At 40.9% G+C, this 12,395-nt stretch overlaps 1 protein-coding gene across 8 annotated transcripts in view; it reads left to right on the top strand.

Moving 5' to 3' along the window:
* The window catches only part of SAMD12 (sterile alpha motif domain containing 12), a 388,238-nt gene that overhangs the window by 166,834 nt on the left and 209,009 nt on the right, over positions 1-12,395 (top strand). For 7 of the 8 annotated variants that reach the window (XM_023248162.2, XM_023248163.2, XM_045049817.1 and 4 more), the window contains exon 3: positions 1,657-1,786. In XM_023248162.2, the coding sequence (XP_023103930.1) occupies positions 1,657-1,786 (130 nt within the window). The remainder of the gene's footprint in view (positions 1-1,656; positions 1,787-12,395) is intronic. The other variant, XM_045049818.1, reaches the window with a different exon arrangement.

Genomic DNA, 12,395 nt, shown 5'->3' with positions numbered 1-12,395 from the left:
AAAAATTATAAAGTAAAAACTATTGCTTGTGATGATTTTGTAAGTCATGGCCCAAAGAATCCTATTGGAAATATACTAACAGAAAAAAGAAACACCTGAGCACTGTGTTTCACAAATGTGAATCACGTGCATGTGACTTCTGTTAGTATCTTGTTACCATCTATATCACTGTTCATTCCCTTCATTTTTTTAATTGACCAATGGTTTTTAAACTCAAATTTGTTTTAAAAGCAAACTAGGGGCACCTGGGTGGCTCAGTCAGTTGAGTGTCTGACTGAGGTCATGATCTCTCAGATCGTGGTTTGAGTCCCACGTTGGGCTCTGTGCTGACAGCTCAGAGCCTGGAACCTGCTTCAGATTCATATTTCCTCTCTCTCTCTCTCTCTCTCTCTCTCTCTCTCTCTCTCTCTCTCTCTCTCTCTCTCACACACACACACACACACACACACACAAATAAACACTAAAAATAAATAAAAGCAAACTAGATATTACTACTGAAAATAAAAATTTTTTTGCCTTTATTTGCCATAATACAAAAGTAACCTTAAATATAATAAAAATAAAATTGAACAGTCGCTAGGTGTGTTGCTTTCTGATGAAGGTTGTAATGGCAAAGCATGCCCTCTTTGTCAGAAATGTTAGCAGGTATTCGAAAGATATTAAATCACAGTCCTACAAAATTGAGGCTTTCTTTTTGCCTTAATCTGAAAGATTGAAAGAGAAGTAAAAGTGAATGATCCCTAGTGAGAAGGTCAATGACATTGACCAGGTCTGGGTGCTGCCCAATATCCTTTAAAGATTTTTCTATATTACAATCCTAGATTTTTGACAAATACTGATAAAAAATTATAAAAAACTAAGCTTTCATCTTGTCCCAGTCAAGTTGTTAGGATCCATGAGGAAGATGGGCATCTGGCACAGAGCTGTTGCACATTAATTGATGAATGAATTCATTCGGTCAAAGGCTAGGTCCTAACACACCTTTGTTTTGTTTCATAAACCCCTTCCTGAAAGATCTGTTGAGCGATAAAAGGCCTTAATTAGTTGGCTTCTACATCAGGTTTAGCCACCCCATTATCTTATTACCATTCTCCACATGCTGGCAGAATTGACTTTTTGCTTCCCCGCTGTGGCATAACTAATTCCTAGACTTTACAGGACCACTCCCAGGCCAGTGTGCACTCTTTAGTACGTAGGTATCTAAATCCAATAACATTCGTTCCTGAAATAATTATTAGCGCCTGCCAGGGCTAGTGTTGCACTAGACCCTAGAGATCTCAAAATGGACACTTTTGTGGAATACAAAGAAAGGCCACTTGGAGGCAGCTATTTCACCCCTAAAATTTAATTAAATGCTTAGCAACAGCATTGTCTTACTGTTGAAGTGTTTGTCAGAAAACACTACTTCCTGGGGACTTTTTCCAGTGGAGATGATAACTTGAGAGTAAGTATAATTTTCATGGCCTTTTCCACCTAGACCTTTTCTTCTGGTTTTCATGGGTGTGGAAAAGGTCTAGAGAGGTTAGGAGGAAAAGAGCCAGATACTTACCTTCAGGGATTCCAGCCGGTAGCCTTGACCACACCCTCTAGGACTTCTAACAGTAGTGCCTTTCTGGACATGGGGCTGACATTAACCTTTTCCTTCTTCATTTATAGTCGGCTACAGTGAAGCTGTCAAAACCAGTGGCTCTGTGGACTCAGCAGGATGTCTGCAAGTGGTTGAAGAAACATTGTCCGAATCAGTATCAGATCTACAGTGAGTCATTCAAACAGCATGACATAACTGGTAAAGTATGCGGCATCCAAAATATTTTACTCCCTCTTTCTCTCCCCATCATGGTGGCCTTTCCCATACCCTTACAATGAACTGCATCTCCCTGCTGAAATTTTCTGGCATGGGTTTGCTTACTTTAAAAGGAGAATGGATTCCAGACCCATGCAAACTATGCTACTGAATAAGCATAAGAAGTTCTAGAGAAGCTTGGATTCTGCAGGTTCAGTGCAAGTATGTGGGAGTCAAGCTAAGGGGGTGGGTGGGGGACTCTAGAGAAAATGTGTACCAATCCTAGAGAAAAGAAAGGAAGTCTTCCAAATTATCTGGGTTTGTGGGATCAGTATTTGATGTTCTAAGTAGGAAAGATTTCTAAACAGGAAAATTCTGAGGTGAATATGATAATACTAACTTACAGTCCCTGAGATGAATACCTTCAAAGCACAAATGAAGATTCCATTTACATCAAGGGGCTCTGAGTATTATATTTGAAGGTCAAGCGACACTTGGAAGCAGAAACCATGACAGTATAATGAACTGTAAAAGCCCTTAGGATCCTGTCTCTCGATTGGAGAACAGGCTGGGTGAGAAGAAGCCGATAGGGCCCGCCGTGGGAGCCCATCAGAACAAGGGCATCTTCACACTTCCCCTGTGTTCCCCTCCCACCCTGAGGGTCTGCATGAATATGGGCCGCGTCCCTCCCCTTGTCCCTCTCCTGTTGCAAACACTGTGATGAAACACAGGACTGAAAAACATGCTCTGTGCACCAAAACTGCACTTCAGAGGAAAAACGTGTTGAGGAGTCCCAATTCTAGTCCAGATCCTTCCCCTTCTCCAAGAGAAAACTATCCTCTAGTGGGAAACTGACTTGATCTTGAGTAGCCCAGCACTGTGGATACCAAGCCTTTTTCCAAACTGGGTGGTTTTCAAAGTGTGTTCCGTGGAGCCCTTGGGTGCGCTAAAGGTTGCCAACGGGATGGGGTGTGCTTTGGGTAGAGATAAGTGTGTCAACTAAACCAGCTCCCTTTATATCTGTTTTACGTGTTTGAATTATACGAAAAACTTCATTTGGAAAAAAAGTTTCTAATACTAAAGAACATTTTTCTTTTCTTTTTTTTTTTTTTATGTTTATTTTTGAGAGAGCGCAAGCGAGGGAGGGGCAGAGAGAGGGAGACACAGAATCCTAAGCAGGCTCCAGGCTCTGAGATGTCAGCACAGAGCCGGACGCAGGGCTCGAACTCACGGACCACGAGATCGTGACCTGAGCCAAAGGCAGACGCTTAACTGATTGAGCCACCTAGGTGCCCCTAAAGAATATTTTTCAAATCCTGAGCTGGATTTTCCTAGATTCCTTCTGACCAAATTGGTAATGTTTTAATATTTAAGGAGCACACCCAAGTGTAGCTCAGGCTGAGTAGTTAACAGAGAGTGAAGTGTTAAAATTGTACTTAATTAATTCACTTTGCTTCCCCCCCACCCCCAAGTAGAATAAAATGGCTTTTTAGGTGAAATTCCTGAAATTCTGAAGGCACTGTCAGAACTTAGCTTAGATTCCAAGTGTCAAATTGTTTTTTCTTTGGCCCTCCCTTAACAATACAAGAGCATCTCAGAGTCCGTTTTTCCACCCCTTAAGGAAATCAGTAACCATTTGGCTGATTATGGTCGCCTTCATCCCAAAATGTGTGCTTAATGTTTCTTAATGCCTGTGTGATAGAGTAAAGGCAAAGCCTTTTTCGTGATCTTGTTTGAAAGTAGTGTTATCTTTTATTATGGGTGGGCATTATGGGATACCCTTGAGGGAAGGGAGGCATTTATAATGGTTTTTCAGGGAGGGGCATTACATCCCTTAGAAGTAAAGGTCCCATGCTTCAGTGCTCCGAGTCAATGGTACCACTTCCCAAGGCTTTCTGCTAAGTGACTTGAAGAAAGAGGGTGTGGACATGAGATACACCTGTCATTGCTTCTGGTGGCACATTTGGTCTCCATGAAATGCCACTGATACTGGTAAACCACAACCTTCTTGAAATCCCAGGCAAGCTGCTTTAGCTGGTTGAGTTATTTAACCTCCCTCTTCATCTCCAAAATAAAGATAATACTACCTGTCCGCAAGAGTTGTTACGAAAACTAAATGAAATAATATTAAATAAACTACTAAGTTGGCCATTTCTTGACACCTTCTACATATCAGCATTTTGCTATCATGTCAAAACTCATCTGGATGTGTCTAAAAACATACTCTTCATTCTAAGGGCAGCCTTTTTTCAGGCAAGAAAGGAAAGCAGAAAATTATTGGGGACTCAGGGGACAGAGAATGATTTCGCATTAACTTTTGGCCCACATCTTTTTGACATTCACCTATGAGGCCTCAGAAAGCCACTCTCTTCCCCTGTTCTCTGGGCCTCGCCTCTCCAAATATGAATGTGAAATACCTGAATGATCGCAAGCGCCAAGTGGTCAGATAATAGACGGGACTGCAGCTGGCCGGCGGGGACCAGCCCTAGGATGCTGGAGGCTGTGGGGATCTCCGTGCCCTTGGAGACTAGGCTGTGATAAGCAGGACAGAGAGGTCTGTGAAAAATTAAGACCTATGGTAACAGAGCAAATGTCGCCAGCCCCCAAAAAACAGTGGACTACTGAGGGTGAGGGCCGGCAGTGCTGACAGGTGCCGGGTGGAAGCCCAGAGCTGCAGCTGTGTTGTGTCATCTTGTGAAGGTCACTGGTGCCCTTCAGCTTTCTTTATTCTGCAAAAAGAGGATGGTACCAGTACCTGCCTCATAGTGTTGCTGTGAAAGGAGTTCATGGTCCTGGGAAGCATGCATTGAATGCTGCTTCTGTTCTGAATAGCTGCTGCTGTTCTCCTCAGTGCTGTTCTGATTTTGGTGAAAACAACACATATGAACAGTGTTGAATTCGTCTGTCTTTATTATCCTGAAAACTGGGAAATGAGCAACCGGGGGTGGCAGGGTGAGGGTAGTCGAGGCTGGTAAGTATCCTGTGCTTAGCTGCAAGGCTGCAACAAAAATGCTCACCTGTCTCTTATTTATGCCTAGATCCTCTTGAGTGTTGTGTTCCTTTGCTTTCTCTTAAAGGGTGGGTCTCCAATATCATGCTTATCAAGCAAGTGTGTTATACCAGTATAACATATAAACAGTCCCTTAATTTAGAGGCAGATGGTACAGCGATGGCAAATAAAAAGGACATATATTAAATGGAAAAAAGAAAAAAGGGCTTTCACAGACCTGAGTGTGATCCTCCCTGCTTGTCCTCCACCCCCAACCTTTGACAAGCAAGAGCTATACAATATTACACGAGTTAGTTTTTCATCAGTGAAATGAGAATAAATATTTTAAGAGTTGTCGGGAGAGTTAAATGGAACGATGCTCGTGAAGGGCCTGGCTTAACGCCTGATACATAGTAGACATTTATCCATTTGCAGGTATTTATGGAGCATCTACCTTGTACCGGGTTTGGGGAATACAGAAATAAATAAGACAGTCAGTGGTCTGTGCAGGGAAAAAATTGGGCTTCTGTGAAGAACTGTGCCTCGTCAATAGCACACCATTTGGGGCTATCTAATTCCACGGAGCTGTTTTTACAACTCCGTACGTTGTAGATAGCTGATAGCAATACAGAATAATCCTTGTTGTGGATGTGTAAATTCTGTCCCACAGAGGTTCAGCTGGCTTTCCTAGCCACTGTGGAAAATCTGACTTCTGCCTGCCATTGACACCTTCATTTACTCTCGCTGATCTACGTGTGTTTGCTCTTTGGATTCTCCTTTGTAGTATCTTTCTCCTGCTTATTATATCTTACTAGCTTCTTCACCAATGAGTTAAAAGCAAACCTTAAACGTGTTCATTTTGTATTTTATGAGAATCCCGGTCTTAACCTTTTTTGAAAATTACCCTGTTTTAACTTCAGAAGCTCAATTCCTTTTTTATGTTTTAGGCAGCAAGTCCATTAATATTTTTTAAGCCTTTGTTTGAAAGACATTGAGCTGTACACAAACATTCCCCCCTTTATCTCCGAAATCTAAGAAAAGTTAAAATGTGTTTCAGTATAGGAGCATTCGAAACCTTTTGCAAGTTTCCTACTAGAATTTCTGAGAATCTCATTGTGTCCAGAAGGCACCTGCTATTTTGTGGCAGATGTGTTTAATCAGAGGAGAAGTTACTAGTGTTACCTCCCTGCAGAAGCGCTCTTAAAAGGCATAAGATGGTTAGAACACCTGAGAGGCGTTAGGATAGATAGATTTAAATCATCAGATTAGGCTTGAAGGAAAGAAATTTGTCTATTTTCCTGTGCTTGCAAGATTCTCTCTCCAGCTTTCTGAGGCTGGCTTGGAATGCTGATGAGGAAGCTCTACTGGGGCCAGGTGTAAGCTCACAGGCAACTTTCGGATTCTCTTTTATGCACAGTTAAGAATATTTTCAGGTTTGAGGCGATTTCAGCCCCTGGCTGTGCCTTGTGTTGTTCCCGTGGCTGCTGAAGTGAGTTTACCTCCTTCAGCATCAAGTTCTCCATCTGAAAAGGGTTCTTTCCCCTGCCAACTTGAAAGGCTTATTTTTTATGGGTGAAGCACTTAGAGTTCCCTAGAATATAAAATATTTTTAAAAGCTATTTTGAATGTGTAAAAGGTTTCCGTGGAGTCTGCTTTGTGGCACAGCAATGGGAATTCTTCAGATGTCCAGATGTCTGCAGGAATAAATACTTATCATATGAATATCCCCTGCAAGTGGTCAGTATTGATTTGTAGTACTTCCCAGTGGTCTCCTGCGACATAAATGAATATTTCTGTTCTTTTTGTCCTTCAAACACACCCCGTACCTCTTCTTTTCCCCTCTTCAAAATGTTCTGCTGAGATGTAGCACCCTGAAATGTGGCACTTCTGCCTGCGTTATTGAACAAAAGGGAAACCTCTGTCTCTTTCAGACCTTTGGCTTGTGGCTCTGTGAGTTTGCTAGCATTATTCCCTTCAGTGCTGATTTCTCTTTTTCACCCCTTGACCTTCTGCTATTGCCCTCCTCCTCTTAACTATGGTTGGAGTTACCCACAGGGATTATGGGCTGTATAGTTAACAAGTATCAAAAGAAGAGGAATGGTTACTTTCTGTGACTAGGTATGAGTGTACTACTTAATAGAATCCAATATAGCCACATAAAGTCTGGGCATATTTACAGACAGTGCCTCATCTGTACATTTTCTTGTTGTTGTTTTCCCTCTGGATACTGTGTTTTACTTTTCTATGTCTTTGTGTTTTGTTACCTATCTCTTTTTGTATGAACTACTCTACATTTTTTATTGGATCTCAAGCAGCGTAGATTTGCATAGTAAAGTTTCTGACATCATCAAGGCCGAAGTTTCCCAAAAGTTAATTTTCCAATAACAACATATATTGCTTTTAACCCCTTTTGGTGGCGAAAGCTTACTAATATCACCTTTCCGCTCTTCAGAATTCCCAAACCAAGGGTACTGAATCTGGTTGTGTTAATGATCCAGTATAATAGACTTCTAAATGTTGGGAAGGGGGTTAGATGTCATCCCAGGTTTTATGAGGTCGATAAAAAAAAATATTCCTTTAAATGTAATGTGTACTGGAGATCAGAATATCAGCTTCATTCCTGATAAAGCTTTTTGGAGAATGTCGTTTAGGTCTTCAGACAAATTGGTTTGCTCAGACTATTTTCCCTCTAAATTAGGCATTCCAGGGGGTGGAGGGAGGTGGGGCTGGGTGCCTCAGTTGATTGAGCATTCAACTCTTCATTTCGGCTCAGGTCATGATCCCGGGATTGTGGGATTGAGCCCTGTGTCAGGCTCCTCACTGAAAGTGGTGCCTGCTTAAGATCTCCCTCTCCCTCCCTCCTCCCTCCCTCTCTCTCTCTGCCTGTCTCCTCCACTCACATGTGCACACACTCTCTCTCTCTCTAAAATAGTAAGTAAATAAAAATAGGACTTTCTCTCCCAGGTATGACTGGCCATGTCCCTTTTGCCACATAACAGAAAGCAGATTACATGAGGCACGCAGGTCACAAGAGAGGAAAGAACATTGCACTAGCTGAGCACGCCCAATTCCTGCTTCCAAAGGCACCAAACAGAAGGCAGGAGAGGATCCAGGAGCATTAGTCCAGGAAGTCCTTCCACAAGGGACTAGGAAGAGTGGGGAAGTGGGTCCCCTTACCGAATCAATGCAATGCCTCCCTGTGTACCTAGATAGCCCGGCAGCCAGCCTTTGCTCAAACATCTCCAGGAATGTGCATTTCATAACTTTTAAAAGCAACCTTTTCTCTAAGAGTTGGAGTGGTGGTGGTTACAGTGTTTGGTTTTTCTTATTCTCCTTTCCTTCTAAGCTGCAGGCCTGCCAAACTGCTTTGCAGGCATCAAATGCTATGTTCTTTTCTACCATCCTCAAAGCCACTCATATACCTGGATAATCCCAACTTCCATTCAGGCTTTAGTTCAGACACCATCTCCTACAGAAAGCCTTTTTTTACTCCTCCTCTGGATTAAGTAACCCATGCTGTAGCTCCCAGGGTAAGCCCTGTTGTAGGACTTGTCACGTTAAGTTGATAGGTAAAAAGTGTAATTATTAGAAGGTTCTGCTGAGGTTTAACTGAAACCCACCTGTAGGTCCTATTTAGGTTCCAGGTTAGAAACCTTTGCTGATGAAAGCCCTTAATGACTGCTACTAGGACAGATTGTTGCCGCCAGGCTCCAGGGGAACCACGGCATAGTCCTCAATCCTTTCCTTCATCCCAGCCAGCTGTTGGTTGGAGATCCCAAAATGTCTGCCTCTGAGTTCCTTCATCTCTAGTAGATGTCCCCCTTCTGCTACACGGAGAAGGTATAGACTATCTGATGGCATTTCCCTGAATATTCTTCCCCTCCACTCCATCTTCCAGAAGATGATATGACCCTCTTTTACAAATCACCTTTTCTGCCTCTGATTTAACCAGATACCCTCTATCATCCCCTGGGTCCTTGCTTCCTCAGCTGCAGTCATTCTTTCTTGAGTCTGGCTACACTGGCTTCCTCCTTTTCTCTCAATAGTTCCATTCTAGCCCCTTGTCCACTCTTTCTATTTCATTATTTTTTAAATCACAGTTAATGCGTACATTTGAAAAAATGTACATAGCCACAACCATATGCCAAGCAGAACACCATACCCAACAACGTACAAACACTCTCTTCAAGTTCATGAGAATTATCCACCATGATATACTGCACTTAAGTGTATAAATAAATCTCAGCAAATTTCAAAACATTGAAGTCTTACAAGCACATTCTTTGACCACAACAGAATGTAATTAGGAATTGTTCATAAGATCTCCAGAAAATTCCAAATATTTAGAAACTTAACACACACTCAGGAACTGCGTGGGTGAAGGAAAAAAATCACAACAGAAATGAGAAAATGTTTTGAATGGGATGATAACAGAAACGTGAATATTCCAAATATCAGTCTTGTGCAGCTACAGTACAACTTAAGGGGAAAATTATATCACTAAATACCTGTATTAAAAAAGACTTGAAATCAGTAAATGTTTACCTTAAGACATTAGAAAAGAACACACTCATCCCAAAGTAGGAGCTGAAACCAGTGAGATAAACATACAAGCAATAAAGAAAATTAACACAGATGAGGTTGATTCTTTAAAGAGATAACAAAATTGGTAAACATTTACCTAGACCGAACCAGGAAAATAGACAATACCAAGAAAGAAAGTGGAGGTATCATTAAATTTCCTGTATACATTAAAAAAACAATAAGAAAATAGTATGAACAAGTTTATGCCAATGTACTTAGATGAAATGGACATGTTCCTTAAAAACTGTAACTTAGCACCCACTTAAAGCTGGAAAATATAAATAGCCACATATCTCCTAATAAATTTTAAATCACAACCCCCGCCACACGTACACAGCCTAAGCCCTGAAGCCTTTTGCAATGAATTCAGATAATGATAACCAAACCTATGCAGATTCAGTGAGACAAGAGAGGAAAATGGGAGTACTTCCAAAGTTGTAAGTTCAGAATAACCATAACACCAAAACCTGACAAAGATACAAGAATGGTATGGCATAGACCAATGTCCTTCACGAACGTAAACCTAAAATCCTTGACGAAATACAAGTAAGTTCAACATAGCCATAAACAAAAATGATACTATATCGTGATTGTGTGTGCATCAGAATTCAAGGTTAAGTTTTTGAAAATTCAGCTTGATTTGTTACATTAATAGGATAAATGCAGAAAGTCATATGATCATCTCACCAGATGCAGAAGGCTTCAGATTTCAGCTGTCACAGGTGAAGACCTTGGAAGTCATCACCCCAATCCTTACAACAGGAATAAGCTGGACAAAATAAAAATTCTGTTGGGACCTATCAAAGAACTGATGTCACAAGGCAGATGATCACCCTGAAATGTGGAGCAGAAGCCAACCCAATAATAACGGGCAAAAGATTTGACCCTTTGCAAGGAAGACGAAAGAATAGACAATAAGCACATGAAAATATGCTAAGGAATATTAACACCAGGAAAATGCAAATAAAGCCACAGTGAGATACCACTTCACGGTCAGTAAAATGGCTTAAATTCAAACGACTGGCAATAGTGAGGGTTGCTGAGTATATGTAGCAACTAGATTTCTCATACGACGTTACCGAGTATAATATGGTACCACCTAATTCAAAAACTATAAAGGTTTTTATGTGGTCAATCACACAATTATTAAATGATCCTGCAAATCTACTCTGAGGTATTTACCCAAGAAAATTGGAAACACATATTCATAAAAATTCCCGTCCACTAATATCCAAAGGACTGTTTCTCAGAATGGACAAAAATTCTAAACAATTGTTAGGTCCCTCAGGAGTAGCATGGATAAACTGGTCTATATTCACACCGAAAGCACTGCTGGGCAGTAGAAAGGAGCCAGCTACTGATGCGTGCAACGTGAAAGCATGTCACATGCTGAGTGAAGGAAGTTAGAAACACAAGAGTACGCACGGTGTGATTCCATCGTGTGAGATCCGAAGACACAAAATTGGCAGTGGCGGCATCTGGATCAATGGTTGCTTGGATTTGGGTGTGGAGGGGAGATGGGGAAGAAGGGCAAAGGAACTTTCTGTGGTGATGAAAATGCTTATATCTTTGTCAGAAGTTATCAACTTGGCACCTCCGATGTGTGAAGTTTGTTGTATGTAAATTATATCTCAACGTTGGTTTTTGGAGACTTGTGTGCTTTCCAAATTTTCTAAAATGGCATAGTGTTTTTTAAAAGGAGAAAATGAAAATGTCATCCTATGTCTTTCCATACGGGCTGTTGGATCATTTCTATTAAAGATGTTGGAGACGGATCTATATTCATCTTCTATTACAAATTCATCTATATTTACCTATGTTATAAACATATAGGTACAAATATATAAAATGATATATACATTGTATATGATATAGAATAATATAAATGTATGGAACTATAAAGAAAGGTATCTACATATAAAGAAACGGAGTTTGAAAATCCACTTGGTGCATTTTTCACTGGAAGAATAACCTGACGTTACCAGAACATTCTTATAAAGAAAGGTACGGTTTTACCAATTGTTGGAAGAAGACAGCTGACAAGAGAGCAGCTCTCTTCTCGTACTGAGACTTGCTCGTCTGAGCTACACTTGTGTATCCAAGACTTTTGGCTTTCACAGATGACTTAAATTTCAGAAAATATTTTTGCAGTAGCATATAATTGCTACCTCACTGCTTCACTCATTCATATTTTTAAATTGAAAATTACCCTCACCACCCTTTTATGAACCAAAGGAATTTTGACACATACACAAAATCTCATTTAAAAACACGCTAAATTTTACTTTAAGGAAAGCATACATTATTTCTTCCATTTGCATCACATCATGTGCCACTCTAAGGGGACATTCCTTGATGTTCTAAATACAGCATTTATTTAAAGTTATCTTTGAAAGGATAAGAATGGAGGTGATCACACATTGAACTATTTGCTTCATACATCAAAGAACTGGAAGGATTTTTTTTTTTTCCAAACCAGTCTCATAGACTTAAATGATCAAGACTACTCTTACAGGTGGAAGGATTTTTACTTGCTCCCTGATTCAGTTTTTTCTTGGATGATGATCTCCCTCCCCTCACTGCTGTTCTAGGTTCTGTAGTTTGCAAAACTGAGACTTGAAGGGAAAGGTCTGCCTAGGTATCAGGGCCGGGGAACGTAGGGCTGGGCTCAAGAGCTGGCTTTCTGTACCTTTGGATAGTTACAAAAGATCAGAGAAAGCCTGGATTGTGGAGACCCATGATAGGGTCCCCTCCACTGATTATTCACCCTGTGGGGCCTTGGCAAAGACTGTTTCACCTCCCTGAGCCTCAGTTTCCCTTTCTCAAAAATAATATGTGTATCTTACAAAGTTGCTACTGGTTGTTTTTATTATTGGTCTGTGATTATATGGACTCCATACATAGGTTTATAAGAAGCAAAGGAGGGTATAGAAATCAGTTTTCAGGGGTGCCTGGGGGGGCTCAGTCAGTTAAGCTTCCAGTTCTTGATTTCAGCTGAGGTCATGATCTCACGTTGTGAGGTCAGGCTCCATGCTCAGT

The sequence above is a fragment of the Felis catus genome, chromosome F2, assembly GCF_018350175.1.
Source record: "Felis catus isolate Fca126 chromosome F2, F.catus_Fca126_mat1.0, whole genome shotgun sequence".
Taxonomy (NCBI): Eukaryota; Metazoa; Chordata; class Mammalia; order Carnivora; family Felidae; genus Felis; species Felis catus.
The sequence above is the reverse complement of the archived record's forward strand: the minus strand, read 5'-3'. Positions and strand labels throughout refer to the sequence as shown.